Consider the following 17,192-nt stretch of genomic DNA (forward strand, 5'->3'; position numbering starts at 1 on the left):
CAGTCTCTTCTGGCCGGCAAAGTTTCTGTTGAGAAATCAGCTGATAGTCTCATGGGAGCTCCCTTGTAGGTAACTTACTTCTTTTCGTTTGCTGCTGTAAGAATCTCTCTTTGTCTTCAACCTTTAGCATTTTTAATTATGACGGGTCTTGGCGTGGGTCTTGGATTCATCTCGTTTGGGACTCTCTGTGTTTCCTGGGGTTGTAGGTCTATCTCCTTTGGCAGGTTAGGGAAATTTTCCATCGTTATTTCTTGAAATAGATTTTCAATTCCTTGCTCTTTCTCGTCTCCCTCTCTCTCTCCAGGATCCTTACGATGAGAATATCGGTATGCTTGCTGTTTTCCCAGAAGAGGCCCCTTAAACTATCCTTGGGTTTTTTTTTTTTTTAATTCCTTTTTCTTGTTGCTGTTCTGATTGGGTGTTGTTGTTGTTGTTATTATTGTTGTTGTTTTTGCTACCTTATATCTTCTAAATTGCTGATTTGATCCTCTCCTTCATCTAATGTACTACTGATTCCTCCTAAGGTTCTTCATTTCAGTTATTGTAGTCTTCATTTCTGACTGATTCTTTTTTATGTTTTCCATTTCTATTTTATGTTTTCTATCTCTTTGTTGAAGTTCTCGCTGAATTCATCTACTCCTCCCTTCAGTTCATTGAGCATCTTTATAACTAGCGTTTTGAACTCTGCATCTAGTAGATTGCTTGTCTCCATTTTTGTTTGTTCTTTTTCTGGAATTTTGTTCCATTTTTTTTTTTCATGTAAGACATGTTTCTTTGTCTTCCCATTTTGGCTGTCTGTTTGTGTTTGTTTCTATTTATTAGGCAGAGCTGCTATGTCTCCCGGTCTTGGTAGAGTGGCCTTATGTAGTAGATGTTCTGTGGGGCCCAGTGGCACAGTCTCTCTGGTCACCTGAGCCAGGTGCTGCAGGTGCGTCCCCTGTTGTAGTTGGGCCTTGATTGCTGTTTGCATGTCAGTGTGAGAGATTGACCCTCGGGCTGACTGGCTGTGAGTTCTGGCTGTGACTATAGTGGAGGAGCCGTTGTGCAGGGGCGGACCCCGCAGAGGAGGATTTGCTTTAGCAGGGCTCCGATGCCTGCTGAATCTTCCCTCTGGGTGAATCATACTTGGATGTGGCCCCAGGTGATGCTCCGACTTCATCTGAAGCCAGCTACCTGGTGTGCCAGACCTGGGTTGTTTTGGGAGAGACACCGCCACAGGTCAAGTTCACCTATAGCCTGTGCCCTTCCCAGGGCCAGCTGGTATGATAGACCAAGCAATCTGCAGATGGCCACCCACACTAGGCTCAGAGGTGCTTCGAGAGGCCAAGCCACAAACCAAGGCCAGCTGCCGCTACTGCCCAGCTTGGGGCTGCTTAGCAAGAAGTACACGATATGTTGAGGCTATATGCTGCTTGTTTGGGGGTTTGTGAGCCTTTGAGAGATTTTAGAAAAGTCTGCAGCATGATTCAAGACAGGCCATTTGTGTGGAAAAGCCCCTGGAAGTGGCTTGGTGAGTCCACATGTTGGGAGGGGCAGGGTCTCAAGGAATCACCAGGCTGGGACAAATGGTGTTAGCCAAGTTGATGGAGAGTCATATATGGTGGCCACCTGCATCTGTATGCTGGGGAGAGCGAAGGCTCAACAAAGGAACCATGCAATAATGGCTTCTGCCAGCACTTCTGTCTGGGAGGAAGCTGCCCCTCCAGCCCTCGCCCTGAAGCCAGACCACTCAGTTCCTCTCTGTCTGTCCCTGGTGCCTTTCAAGATGCTGCCCCAGCGCCGAAGCTCAGAGCGAGTCCAGTATTGAGTAAGTCCCTGCGTGGGCCCTTTAAAAGGAATACTTGAGACTTCTGCTGCCCTCTGTCTCAGTAAGCCACAATCTCCACTTGTTTTCACAGCCAGGAGTTGTCAGAGCCCAATGTGGAGCTGGGACCCCTCGCTCATCTTGGGGGAAACTCTGCAGCCGAGATATCCCTCCTGACCAGCCCATTCTATGTCTCCTTGCCTCCTACCAGTCTCAAGGTGACCTCTTCTGAATGTCCTTAGTCATAGGGCTTCTGTTCAGCCAGAACTCAGGCGACTCCCAGTGATAGGTATTCTGTAGTTTAGCTCTAATTCTGTGTGGTCGTGAGAGGAGGCGAGCACAGTGTTTACGTACTCTGCTACCTTGACTGGAATTCTAATTTTATTTAATTAATTTATATTTAAATTTAAATAGCTTCATGTGCCTGGTGGCTACTGTATTAGGCAGTGCAGGTTAGAAGTTGCATGTGAACACAGATATCGGCACAGAAAAGGCAAATAGATGCTGTAGCTGCAGACAATAGTCTTAAGAAACACTTGGACCTACCAGTAGATCAGATAGCAAAGGAACCTAAGAAAACCAGGATCACTAGGAAAGAACAGCACTCATCCTTGCCTTCTCCAGGACTTGTTTTGCCCATCAGCAGGTGACTCTCCAGAAGTCTGGCCCTGAGACATTCTTCCTTATTACGGACTTGGCTGCTGGAATTGGGAAGGGTTCTGCAGAGCCAACTGCTGCTGTTCAAGAAATGTGGGCTTTGGAACTGAACATGCAATGGGTGTTTCCTGTGCAGACTTTAATGAGCTCAGGGCCCCAGAATGCCATCTGTATGGCTTTAGGCAACTGCCAAGATTGGCTTGAGCTGGGTATTAGAGAAGATACCCCGGGGAGCTATTTCGTAGACTCTGGAGTCTAGAGGCTGGAACAGCAGTGTCTCCTTCCCAGATGGATTTTGGGTTTTGCTTTCTCTTCACTTCTTATTTGTGACACCATTTACTCCGATAAAGACAAACAAAAAGTCAGTAGCCCTCTAGTTAGTGGTTATTTTTGATGTGTAACTCGATGCCATGGGGAGATTTCCAAGGATGTGCATGCATTACCTACTCACTGTGTGATATTTGGCAAGTAGTTTCCCCTTTCTTGGACTTGGTTACCCAGTTGTAAAATGGGGAATTTGGCAGTGGACTGTCTTCTAAGATCCTTCTAGTCCTGTGGTTCAGTGATTATGTTTCTGAAAATAATTTAATAATCCTTTTAAAGTACAATTAACGGGATAGATTAGTAGTAAGAAAAGAGATTAGAAACCATAGAAAGTCCAAAGATAATTCAGCCTACAGTTATTGCACTCAACCATTAAATGTAACTCAGTGCTGCCTGGCAACAAAGGCACTCTGTGATTAGGACAGAGTCCTTGTATGAATTCGTCCTTACCAGGTGCCAGGCTACAGTGGCATGGTCTTTCCTAGGACTCGCCATCTTCGACACATCAGTGAGTGTTCCAGGTTGTTCTCTCCATTCTTAATGTTCCATTATCCTGCCCACGTAATGGTCTGGGGATGAGAAAAGAGGGACTCTTTTTGGAAAGACGTACCCCATTCTTTACCTGACAACTAGTGGTTGGGTGTCTCACCTATTTGTTCCTTGGATTTGAAAGAAAAAGCGGGCTGGAGAAGTCCTGAAAATAAAATTTTTGTGCAGAGATGAAGGGCCTCTGACATGTGCCAGTGAAGTTGTGCTACCTCTGATCTAAAAGTTTAGAAATTAAGACTAACAGAGAGGCTGTCTGTTCCAGACTCGAGCCCATGAGTGCCTCTGCTTATTTCTTTCTACTCCTAATTCGGGTCTTATCGAATAGTAGGCTTTCTGGCATTTGTCTAGTGCTTTAACATAGACATTGCATTTTTGACATATTTTTGCATTTATTTACGGTCGTATGTACTTGCTCTTTTTGGAAATCTCTGTAGGGTGGTGTCACAAAGGGTGCTGCAGATAGGAACAGTGTGGAAGAGGAAGGGTTACCCACATGCTGAGCCACTGAGCTAGACAAAAATGCAGCCATGATAGCTCCTGCGCAGGAGTGTGATAGATAGCTCGAAACTAGAAAAGCCCTTAGATATAATCTAGTTCAACTCCCTTCTTATAGAGCAAATAAAACTTTGGACCAGAGAGAGGAAAGAGCTTGCCTGAGAACACACAGCTAGTTGATGGTTGTACTCTGTCCCTTATGTGATATCACCTGTTCTATGAGAGTTTCTATACATATCTTTTTAATTTTGGAATCTTTATCATGAGAGATGAAATGGGTTCATACTGTACTTTTGTGATAGATAGAATCCTTTAGTTTAACTCTAATCATCTCTTTTTGACGTTTCTCTCACCCTTAATATTTTCAAACTTATATGGCTCCTCACTTAAGCATGTTTTCTGTACAATGGACTCAGTGTACCTTGAGAACATGTACTTAAAAGCACCATCTCTCCACATTTCTAACCTGGTATCTTGAAATCCTGGTAGGTATTAGAAAATGGAATTAGCCGAGCAGTGTTATGGATAAGAATGTGCTCTCTTAGTATTTCTGATTCTGTCATACATCGCGCTGACTGGAGTTGAACTGGCAAGGACCAGACTAGACAGAGCTTGGCTAGGCTAGCCTGGAAACCTTTTGTGGACCTGTTTGCTACAACAGTCCATCTGCTTACTCCATGTCAGCCTCTAACCAGACCTGTAGCATCCCCATCTATAACAGCTTGCTGGGAAGTTGCCTCCTTTCCAATATGACAGCTAAGATCCTTGTCAGCTTCATTATACATGTTGGACCTGACAATTGAGCTTGTTACTCACCTTGCTTTAATCTCATGAAAATTCTGGCACCCGTATTTCTGAGGCTATTCTGGCCTGGAGTCCAGCCACCCCCAATGCTCCTTTTACAGTCATCTATTAACTGCATGACTTCTCTCTTCTGTCTATATGCTGACTCCTGCTCCCTCACCTGCCACATCTAAATCATTTTCCAAGTCTATACAGCACATCTCTGCACTGTTACTCAAATCGAACATCTCTTTTCCATTCCTATTTTCTCCTCCCCAAATCTTATCTTGACTTCCCGCGCCTGAACATTGTCTCTTAAGCCATTTCCCTACCCCTGATTCTTCTACTCTCAGCGGTCATAATGTTCTAATCGTAGCATTCTTCTGCTCGAAATTCTTCAGTGTCTTTCTGAATCAAGGTTTGCGTGGCCTCCACAGTGTAGCTCTTATTTTTCTCAGCCGTATCTTCTTGTGTGTACTTGATATTTTAGCCATATGCTTACCGTTCCCTGAATTCTCCCCCATGTCTTCCTACCATTCAACATCATCGTCTAATCAACTTTTACAGAATACATACCATGTTCTATGCACTGTGTGAACTAGGCCTTGTGGAGGTGGGGAGGTGGATAGTATTATAGCATTACAGATATAAAGAAGTAATGGTTACATAAGGTGATAAACAGAGGAGATCGAAGTCCTTTGGGAACACAGAGGGAAGAGGGAACAAGAAGGAACAGAGGTAAGAGAAAAGGTTGGGGGAGGCATTTCAGGCAGAGAGAAGATCAAGTTCGAGACGCCTGAAAGTAAAAAATGATTTAGCATAAGAAGAGAACAGAAAGGTAGAATATTTGAGAGTGTAGGACGAGGTGGACAGAATGAATAGAACTTGAGAAGTTGAGGATTGATTGAGAAAGGTGTTATATGCGAGGCAGAACAGAGATGTTTAAGGCAAGTCGTCAGGCCAGTGATTGTGTAGCAGCTGTTTGGAGGACGGACTGGAGCAGGGAGAGACTCACGGCATCTCATGAAGTGTCTCTCTCTCCTGAAAGACCATCCTTCAAGGTCCATCTCAAATTTTGCTACTGTTCATGAAGCCTTCCCTGAGTTTTCTCTTCTCCAGAAATGGGATGATTTCTCTCCATTTGGAGCTCCCACAGATAGTTTCTGCCTCTCTTTCACTGTATTTTACATTTATTCGAATTTGTCTGTGGCTTGTTTTCCCCAATAGACTCTGAGCACCTTGAGAACATGGATCTCGTTCCATTCACCTGTCTTTTTCCACTGCAGTGCCTGGTACACAATCACAACCACAAGTGGTACCTAGTCAATTGTGGAATTGATTTAAACTGATAACCCAGAGATCAGTACTACGCAAACCCCAAAGGCTATGTTGTCCCAGGTCCAAAGGCAGAAATACAATTTACTTTCACGCCTTGCCTTTTTTTTCCAATTGGAAAAGGCCAAGGGCGGCCCCCGGCACAAATTTTGGTGTGGGCCATCTAGACTCTAAAACCCGAGGCTTGAAAGTGTTTTGGAAAGAGCATAGCAGCCTACAGGGACAAGATCTATGAGTCCTTCTCAGGCCCAACCAAGGAGAACAACAGGTAGGATGTGTCGCTTTTCTGGTTTAACTGAGAATTTCCTGGCTTCAAAATACCTGTCTCCATGCTAATGTTCTTTCACTTCCATTAGACTGCATGATTTACTCTGATCAGCAAAGCAATTTGTTGTACATTATTCAAAAAGCGCTAATCATCTTTAGCTCAAGATAGATTTTAAAAACTCCACAAAATTTGTCCTAAAATGCAATCGGTGGCACAAAGCTAAAGCAAGCTCAGAGCTGTTTGTATTGTAGCAATAAAAAATTATAATCCGTGTCCCAAATCATTTTTATAAGCAGCCAAGGCATAAATAAATAAAAATGTGGGAAAATATATACCTTTCGGTTGTCTCATTTGGAGCTGAAAATTGAAAAGTCATAGGATAGGACTAAAGGATTGTCTGCTTATAGTTTAGCCTTCTAATTCTGTAGAACAGAGACCCAAATAATTGATCATCACTAAGTTAATATCTATGATACTCAGTTTTCCCTTTTGGAAAAGAAAAAAAGGAACCTAGTAAAGCCAAGCCTACTGGGTGATTTTAAGTACAAAATCTGTGACTGTATACAGCCTACCATCTAGTGGGCATGTTCATTCCCTTTCTCCCCTTCCCAAACCAAGCTCTCATGCCCGCTCCAGCTCTTCTCTTGCCAAAGGTATTTGTTCTAGTCTCTACCCTGTAAGATTCCCTTTACTTCAGAGCCATAAATCCTGGGTGCTTGATCAGATTTTCCTATTAGAGGAAATTTTATATGCTTAGGGAAATAACGTAAAGTAACAATGGCACTAACATATCCCTTGACATAGTGTTCTTGTCCTGTCTGACAAGATTGGATAATTCTTGATGCTTAAGTGTATTGCTCATATATCTTTTTTATGATATGTTAATTTTTACTAATAATCAATACTTGTCCAAGGCAGCTGTTCTTTATTTCATTACCCGAAAGGGGGTGGAAGTATAAATCAATAACATGTAGAAAATTGTATTTCCACAGCCTTTTGGGGGCCAGGGGTTGGAAATGGAAGGAATCATAGAGAAGAAAGTATTTTGTGTTTTAAGGAAAAAAAAAACACCTAGTCTCTTGTGTTTATTTTTTGTTTCTCTGTGACTTGGTCTTCCCGGTGATTAAAATGGACTTCCTTGTAACTAGCTTTAGTCATAAGCGACAAGAAGACCCTAAACTATTAACATCTACAAATAATTTATCCCTTATCAAGTCCTTGCCAAGATGGAATTAGTGGAGGAGTTAAAGAGGGGTAAAATGATACCCAAAGTTCTGTCGAGTTCCTTAAAAAGAAAGATGCACAGGGCAATCCATGATGGTAGTATGATCCCACCTGACCCATAGAGTCCTCTCTGAAGCAGAGGCTCAGCCATCTGATCTGCTCACTCAGTTCCACCACAAATGATCTCTCCAAGGGAAGGGAACTTTGACATTGCTGGCAGTCCTCTCTGCCTTTTAGAAATCGCCAGCCCTTCTTTCTGTGTAAATACAACAAGCATCTCTTTTTTTCCCTGGCACCTGTGGTTTATTGGCTACTCTCAAGTCAGGTCTTCTATAAAATGAGAAGAAAATTTGGCAATTCTGATATATAAATGCTCGAGGAAACCCAGGATCATTTAACGTTTTTTAAACTGGATGATTGCCTAATATAGACTTCTTATTTTACAGATAAGGAAATAAGCCTAGATAGGTAACATATCATATAGGTTGAATGTAAAACTGTATCTTCTTACTGCTTCTTGTTTCCTCAGTGCTCGGACCTACCTTTTATAGTATATCCATGTATTTGGATAAGTGAGTATGCTATTGAGATTCTTGTAATAGCTGCTTGGCCATCAGTAGTCTATGCTTTTGGCTGAGGAGAAGGTCTAGGAAAGGGGGGTTGGAATGAATAGGGATTTATAGATGTCGTAGTGGCACATGGTAGACACGTACCTCTAGGGTGGCCTTGTCACCTATCATTTTGCATAAACCTACCACCCAGGTAGGTAATCAGGAGATGAGAGGCTATAGGTATGTGTTCCATGCCCTAAAAATGCCAGATGATGCTGGGACTATTTCATACATTCCAGATATTCTTTCTAGCCATATTTTAAAATCCTGCTGTGGGCTTGGAGTAATACTTGTCGATACCAGAGTTAAGGTCATGAATGTCGAGAAACCAAGGGATGAATTCTCTACTTCTTTCAACCTTAGCAGTAAAATTTTAAGGCACACGGAGAGAATATGTAAGTGTGATGTATATATGAGTGTGTGTGTATGAATCGGCTTGTTTTTGAAGAGCTTCAGATCATCTGAAGTAGAAATGAGGCGAAGAGAAATAACATTAATCTGCAGAAGCACACACCCCTTAACCCCAGGTAACACCGGACGCCACTTTGCATCCTTCCTAATCAGATGGCCATGATTTAGTTAAATGTGTTACTGTCTGGAGGGGATAGAAGCATCTAGGATGTATGAATGAAGTGTCAGTTTCCAAATGAACGTATATGGTCGGTACAAACTGTGAAACAAAACCAATAACAATAATGAAACCAGTCTGGAAACAGATAAATTCCAGTGAGCCTTTTAAGACCTCTCTAGCTGATATAGCCTTAAAACAGAGAAAAAAAAAACAACTTTAATGACCGATATTATATATTTGAAATGTGCAGGTTGGACAGCATTTGGACTTGGAATGAAACAATAAGAGGTTACATTCATGGATAACCAACAAGATAAGGCTGTTGTTGCCTCAGCCAACGGAGAAAACACTCTGCTTAATGGGGTCAAAGAAAATGGTAAGTGAATTTAATTACAGTAAATAAAAATAGTCCTTTGTTATTATAGAATTTTAGTATCTACCGAGTTCGAACACGTAAAGTCTAGGACGCCTCTAAGATTGATGTTAATCCTAAACTCTATTCCAGCAAATCTCTAACCCTTTTGCACTCTCAAATCATCTCTGTCAGGTGAACATTGAAGTAGGAGCTTCCAGCACAGAGGTGCGAAGGATTGGGCTGAGCCTCATAGCTCAGAACTATGAATATGTCATCCGAGCCTTTTCTTACCCTGAAAGCCTTCACTTTCCAATTGATCAAGCAGTCCAATTCCTTCCTCATTTCTGAGAAAAATCTGTGTCTGAAGAGAAAACCGAAGCTAAAGAAATAATATTTTTCACTCGCATGAATGTTCTCTATAAAACCAGGGTTGTTCTTTAACTTTGTAATTTCTAATTCTAACGCTAGAGAACCTGAGGCTTAGCTTATATAATAAAATCAAGTACCAGAAAGTGATCAAGGGAAAGAGAGTGAATAAGTTAGGTCTAAGATCTTTAACTTTCCTCCTGTCATTTTTTCCTATTCTTTAGACTCGGAGGACCAGGAAATGGCAATGAAATCATTTACAGCTCTAGAGGCTGCTGCACCAATCCAGCCCGTCCCGGTGGCTCAGAAAGAGACTGTGATGTATCCCAGGGGTCTCCTGCCTCTTCCCTCCAAGAAGCCTTGTATGCAGAGCCCCTCGTCTCCTTTGGGCCTGATCGAAGCACCTGAACATGCTGCAAATAGTGCTTCTGTGAATGCCATCTCCCTCACATCCGGCATTGCAAAAGGCCTAAACACATGGTCACTGCCCAATGAGTGCGAGAAAGCTCCATTTGCCATAATGGAGCCTGCGGGCATGTCAGCTCTGAATGGGGACTGCCTCATGCAGCCAAGCCGGACCTGCTTGGGCTGCTTCATGGAATCCAAGGATGCAGTAGATCCTGAGCCAGGAATCAGTCTTAAAGTCGGTGATCTACATAGGGATTATGAAACCTGTGCGGTCTCTGACATAGGGATTCAGTGCATTAATGCTGGAGAAAACATGAAATATGGAGAGCAGCTGCTCTCAGACCAGCTCCTTGGCTTCCCCCTACAGAAATCAAGGGCGGGAGATAGACGAGAAGTCGAGAAAGCTGACATCGACTTGGAGGATCCGGCTCAGAAAAGTTATTATGAGGCGTTACTGTTAGATAAGTGCAATACAGAAGAGGCTTTGCTGGCCAATTCCAATCAGGATTGGGGTTACTTCGAGACTTTCATTAGTGAGAGTAAAATCGAACTGCTCGATCTCTGCTCCAAGAATGAGCTGTCCGTCAACCTGTTCTCCGAGGAAGATGTGGATAACTACATGTTCGATGATGACGAGTCAACACTGGGCAGTGATGTCTGCTCCCTGAAAATTCGATATGAGTCCTTCCAGGACAACGTTCGAGATAAGACCACCCTTCTGATGCAGGAGGATGCCCAATTCAACTTTTTCCCCAGTGTGTTTACTACCTGCCCGAAGCGGGAGTCTAAGAGCGGGGCCCTGAGGCAGAGCAGTGATCTTTCACAATTCAAGGTCCCCGATGTGAGCATCATCTGGGGGGAGGAAGATAAACACCCGGACAAGAAGAAAGGCAAAGAAGAAGGACAGGAAGACAAAGGTGCACAGAAAAAAGACGAAAAGGATAATGGAGAAAAATCTGCCTTAAATAAACCATGCGGCGGGACTGAGGGAGGGCAATTTAAGAATCCAAAGCAGGGCCATCTTGCCAATTCCTTAGAGGCTTTAGGAAATTTCGGTGATGACAGTTCCTTCATTGAGGTTTCTTACGACGCCATGGGGGAGATCAAAGACTGTAGCCGCTACATGGCTCGGGACACTAACTCCGGCAGCTCCTCCTCCCAGCAGAACTATGGGCTGCGAGCCAAGAGAAAAGTCAGATACAGTGAAGATTATCTATATGATGTCGACTCGCTGGAGGGTGTAAAAGTAAATGAGAGGAAGGAATGGCTTCCAGGTGGTTCTAAAGAGGAAGACGATGACGAGTGGCATCCCAAAAAAAGAAGAAAAGTAACCCGCAAAGAGCCCCCCGTCATCATCAAGTATATTATCATCAATCGCTTCAAAGGTGAGAAGAACATGCTGGTGAAGTTGGGTAGAGTAGATGCCAGTGAGACCACAGTGAATCTGAGCGAGAATCAGCTAAGCAAATATTCCAAGCTGGCCCCCTTGAAGGGCTTCTGGCAGACGAAGAAGCAGAGAAACAGCAGCACAGACGCCAGCAAGACACACCTAGGCCCAAAGCAAAACTTCGAACCAGGTAGCTTCGAGGTGTCATTCCTGCCACCTGCTCGCAAACGAAAATCCAAACTTGGCAACAGGCACAGGATTCAAAGAATTTCATCCGTGGAAACTTCGGCGAGCGGGAAGCAGGTTTCGTTCTGCAGCGATCAGAGGCCAGCTAGCTGTCGCAAAGAAGACGGAAGTCTGAAAAGTATGCTGAAATCAGCAGCCATGGCCGCCCCCAGCTGTGCGAATGGATCACCTTCGAATGGCATCGCGGGCCCTGACTTAGCGAAAGGCAAAGGCCAAGATGCAGAATTTAAGGGGCCAGAGAGGAAGGTGCTCAATAAAATCAAATTTAGAAGCGAAGCCCGATTAAAATCTAAGAAAATCAAAGCTGGGCAAGAAAGCAAGCCAGTCGTTCACATGAGCCCTCTTTTGGAAGAGCGATCCTCCAAGGCTGATTTAAAGAATGAAGCTGTTCCCGAGACCTCCAACGGTTCCCATCCATCTGAATTCCACGAGGCAAAAGTTGCTAAGAATTCTGCTTTCCTCCCGACAACCTGCTCTTCTGAAATACCTCTATCATCTGCTAATGTTGCCACCAATATACCTGTTATTCCTGGAGGGTATCTGCAGACGTTGCTAGATGCTTCCGACTTGTCAAATAATACCGGTATCTCATACTTCACTCAGCAGTCTCCAGAGCAAAATGAACGCAGCCTCGCTCAAACAGAAAAGTCGTTTGTACCTCTCCAGCCTGCCCAGGACGGTGTGGATTCCTCGCCCTCCGAATCTGAGCTGCAGCAGTCACCCCAAAACTTCAAAATAGAATCAAGCAACTATGGAAATGCGTGGCCCACCAAGCCTACTTCGGGTCCCCAGGAATTCATGGCTGAAGTCTCAAGAGAAACAGCTCCAAACCAATCCGGTGAATTTGGAGTCTCCGAAGTAGAGTCCATGGAAAGTAATGCCACAGCTACAACGTACAGTCCAATCTGCCTGAATAGTGGTGGCAGTAGTTGCAACAAGGTCCTGTATGCCTCTGTGCAAGACACCCAACAACTCCCATCCGATGACTCTTATCAATTATGTCACTTTAATAACGGAGGGGTCTGCTTTCCTTTTCAGCAGGGCCTGGTCAACATGGATGATGGTCGACTCTTCAGTTTCGATTCCATGGCCCCACTCTCCGTCAACTCAAACAATTATTGCTCCTTAAGCTTGAAGTCTTGCGAAAAGGATGGCGATGAGGATATCACTGATGACTTCTTGGCCCATTGCAGCCCCAAGCTGGTGATCCAGCAGAGCGTCGATGAAGTAGCCCCGCTAAAGGAATCCAGTGACCTGTTAGATATCTCCAACTTCACTCCTGACAAATTCCGCCACTCTTCCCTCTCAGAGATGTCCCCACCCGACACCCCCAGTCTTTCCCCTCAGATTACCAGATGCGAGAGTATCAAGACACTAGGAACACTGAAGGAGTTCCAGGAGGGTGCCCCGGGACCACTGGGCAATATGGACAAGATCAAGTGGGAGGATGGATTTGCTTTAAATAACCATCAGTTTCAGTTTCATATGTTCAACGATGAGGATTCCGTCAGCGTGCTCCCCAAAAACCCTTGCTTATCAACGTTCGACGATCCATCTGGTCAAACGAATACCAACAACAAAGTGTCAAAATCAAGAAAGAGAAGTTCACCCAGCAAGAACGGGACTGTGAACCAAAGCTCTTCTCAGAAAAACACTAGAAAAAAATCCCCCAAAGCCACCAACAAAGGGATCGAAAAGCCATCTGGTAAAACCTCCCGCCAGGTCCCTAAGTCAACAAAGAAAGGGAAATACATGGCCGCAATCCATGGAGAGAAAATGCAAATGGGCATTGGCCGTGGGGGAGGTCAGATCAACAGCATCTCCTCCACAGGGAAGACATTGGCCGAATGTACCCAGCATGGTGGCACTGGGGCCTCTATGAAAATGCCAAGTCAGAAGGGACTTTCTGGAGATTGGGCTTTGCGGAAGGAGAGCAGCCCGGGCTGGAGTGACATGAGCATGAGCACCAACACCAACAGCCTCCTGGATGATGACCAGCGGGAATTTCAGGAGCCTTCCTATATCTTGTCCAACATTGCCTCTGGTATGGCAGACGTGCAGAGGTTCATGATGGCCTCTATAGAGCCCCTTTGGGAACCCATGGAGCACCATAGGGATCCCAACGTTTTCTATTCCCCCGAGTCCAATAGTCTAAAGTTAAAAACCCTCAAAATATTGGCGGGGACACCACAGGAATCTAAGAAAAAGGTCACCAGCGGGTCACCGGGAGCCACTAAGAATCACAGGTCCATCAAGGGTGTGAGTAAAAGCAACGGAAAAGCAGCAGTAGGCGAATCTGGTCATGCGAACATGCCTGCTTACAATGAGGACTCTCGCTCTGCCTTCTTTGATAAAAAGTATAATAATCTGAGCACTTTAGGCAATAACGGACCGACGCACAAAAAGTTATATCGTCACAAATCCAGCTCCAAGGCCCTGAGAGATGAGAAGTGTAAGGGAAAGCGTGTGGAGCGAGAACAGGTCCACAAGGATGAGGCTGGGACACCTTCTTTTGAAAAACTGAGGTAATACTGCACCAAAATGGCTTTCCTACCACCTGCCGAGCCCGCAGTCCATCATCTGCTCCCTCTTGAAAGCAAAAGTTTGCATGAAATGAACTTTCTCATTCCCTCTCTCAAATTACAAAGAAAAGATAAACGTGCATGAAAATCCCTGTATCTTTAAGCCACCCAAAAGATTGGGCAATTTGGTCGTGGCTTGACTAGGGATCAGCTCCGACGAGGCTACGTTTTCTGCTCTTCAGCATTGGTTTTTACTTACTGAGAAAATAGAACTAAATAAAACATGCTCTTGAATGATTTTGGGAAGGGAAGGGCTTTGCAAAAAGAAAAATGTTCGACGGAATTAAAAAGTTACACAGACAAAAAGCCAAGATCGTTTAATGAAAAAGAGCATCATTTGGGAAACAGAATCTCATCGCGCAGCGTTCAGGAGTGCTTTCTAGTGCCCCTGCTATTTGTATCTCTTTCCACATCATACGGCATCTAGTATGATGTAAACACGTTTCAGTTGTATGATCCCTTTGTGGGACATGCACTAAAGCTAACTAAGATGGCGTAAATTGTTTGGTTTTTCTGCAGGGGTTCCGACTACAATCACCTAAAAGCAGAAACGGCATTTGGGGTTTTACCTGTGTTTGAAGAAGAGGCTCGCATTTTCCAGAAAGACATTTGATGTTTGTATTTTATATCTTTCAAACTATGCCTTGTGGTATGTATGTTGACATGTAAGTGCTTAAAGAAATGAATTTTAAAGTGTGGGAATAAGTCTTTGGAAGCAAACTTTAATCCGATGTTCTATGTAAAAGACTTTAAAAGTCACACAGTTGCACACGTAGTTTATGCGGTATTTACCCAAGGGGGAAAAAAAAAAGGAAAACATTGTGCCAAACTACAAACAAGTGACTCTATTGTATATATTTTTACTTCTATATCAACATTTGGTTGTGAGTATTTGGGGAGCTTGTCCCTGTTGATTTACTAGAAACATTCCAGTGATTCTCGCTATTAACAACCCCACTTATGTGGATAGCACCTATAGATCACAGTGGAAATACATGCTGTGCTATACAATTTTACCAAAACTTAAAGGATACGGTTTGAGACGTGCCAAATTTCCTTACTTCATCTCACAGATTCACCCCAGTTTAAAGCTCATTAATGATTTTCTCAATATATGTGTGTGTGTGTGTGTGTGTGTGTGCGTGTGTGCGTGTGTGCGTGTGCGTGTGTGTGTGCGTGTGTGTGTGTGCGCATACATAATTTAAAATTTTAAAACTCTGCTGTCCTGTGTGGAAACATGAAGAATTAAACATCGCACAATAAAGGTTTGTTTGTTCCATTGTCTAAAGGTTAAAATGTTGGAAAAGTCTGGAAGTCACAACACCTTAGTCCATCAAGGACCCAAGTATATACATTTACAGAACCTTTTACAAAGAGACAAAACAGCTGCTTTAAAGTTTGTTTTCTAAAAGCAAAATCTGTAGCTGAAAATTATTTAAAGTGCAAAGTTATATTGCTGATACTTTATATCTCAGTTTTATATATTTTATAATAGTCTGGGATAAATTATAAAATAGCTATAAAATCAACACTAATGATAGATGAAGTACATAGATTGCTTTTATTTAAGTAGTTTCCTAAATGTTTTGTTCCAGTTTTGTCAAGTGCATTCATATCATGGCTTTAGTGTTCTTTAAGTGTTTAATCTTGCAATGCCAATGTAATTTAAAGAAAATGTTAAGGCATCTCAGTTCGACTCCTGCGAGTTACGTACATGTATCAGATAAGCTGAACAATTTGTGGTAACAACTAATTCGGGCCATTTATACTTAGTCTGAGGATGACTAGTACTTGATGCCACACGCTAAATTTATATTTCGATTTTTATAGAAATTTCTGAAATCATATTTTTATTCAGTCCTACCCCCCTTTTTTAAATTTCACAGCTCCGACATCTCTCGCTACTAGCTTTTCCTTCCTCTTTATTTACTGCTTGACTTCTAACATTTGATCTATTTTCCTTGCACAGTTGAAGGCCTCTGTGTCTGATGACTGATGCATTATGGCACAGATGAGATGATGGATGTGAAAGCGCTTTGTAGATCGTAAAGTGCTATACAGATATAGGGGATTAATATTATTAATGTTGTTGGTTGTTGTTGTTGTTAATCTTACTATTCTTACTAATATTGTTACTAACCTATTAACTTGTGAATATATAGGCTGTGGGTGGGAGGGTGGAGAATAAGTGGGTGGGGAAAGTGGGTTTTAAAAAAGGGAAGATGTTTCAAAAGGAAAAATTTAAGCAAAATATGAACCTACCTAGTTATTGCCACCTAAATATATTCACAAACAGACAAGCAACATTTGGAAGTAGTCAGAGAAAAATGGAAGGTAGCCTGTCACGTATACTAGTATACACACTTCTCAGTCCACGATGCCTTTCACCAGCCTGCTCTGCTACTTACGGCTAGGTAGTCAAATGAACAAGCCTGTGTTCTTGATGGTGTGATTGTGTGCGTATGAGGAGCATTTTGTGAAGCTGCTTCAGACCTGTTCCTAGGCTTTGATGCTCTGTGTGTGATGAGTCCTGGAAAATTACTGGAAAGGCACCAGATGATACGTGTCTCCTGCTCTACAGCTGCCACCCAAAAGGGAAAATAATCAAACTGGAACGCTTTCTTCTTTTCGTCCACTCTGCTAGCTAGCTGTCTGTACGAAATTCTATGGCTGGCTCCTAGGAACTGGTCTTTGTTTTTTTATTTGTTATGATTTGCAGCTGAATTTTGGTTTGGAATCACTAACTCTGCCTATACTGTGATCCCCAAGACTCCAGACTTCAAAGTCGCCTGCTGGTAATGAAAGAAGAAATAAAGGAAATTTTCCATGAATCCGAAGTGTTCTATCAAAAGTGAATATGGGATCCGTTGTCCCACTCTGTCAGTATCACTTCAGCTTTGGAGAAGGGGGTGGGGTAGAGTAGAAGGCCAGCCTGACGCTGTTGGAAACAATTTCCTTGTCAGAGCTTGCTGTCGTTAGTCTTTCGGAATAGATGCTCTTTTAGTTCCTCCATGGAGCTCATTTGGGGCCAATTCTAGGGCACGGATCACCCCTTTTTCCAAAGAGAATTGCCATTTTAAAGCGCCCTTTTCGTTGGCCTACAGTACATTACGTGTTTTTAACATGTAAGTGACCAGTCATTTTGTATTAAGACATAACGAGAAACTGAGTTTGAGAAATGAGCGATAGGATGAGGCAGAAGATGCTTATTCTCTTCATTACACTTA

At 43.2% G+C, this 17,192-nt stretch overlaps 1 protein-coding gene across 1 annotated transcript in view; it reads left to right on the forward strand.

Moving 5' to 3' along the window:
* NEXMIF (neurite extension and migration factor) overlaps nt 1-16,796 on the forward strand; it is a 67,211-nt gene extending 50,415 nt beyond the window's left edge. The window contains exons 2-3 of the mRNA XM_011379504.2: nt 8,872-8,997; nt 9,567-16,796. Coding sequence (XP_011377806.1) covers nt 8,919-8,997; nt 9,567-13,912 — 4,425 coding nt within the window. The 5' untranslated portion in view covers nt 8,872-8,918 and the 3' untranslated portion in view covers nt 13,913-16,796. The remainder of the gene's footprint in view (nt 1-8,871; nt 8,998-9,566) is intronic.
* The last annotated feature ends 396 nt before the right edge of the window (nt 16,797-17,192 follow it).

Source organism: Pteropus vampyrus, unplaced genomic scaffold, assembly GCF_000151845.1.
Source record: "Pteropus vampyrus isolate Shadow unplaced genomic scaffold, Pvam_2.0 Scaffold361, whole genome shotgun sequence".
In the NCBI taxonomy this organism is placed as follows: domain Eukaryota; kingdom Metazoa; phylum Chordata; class Mammalia; order Chiroptera; family Pteropodidae; genus Pteropus; species Pteropus vampyrus.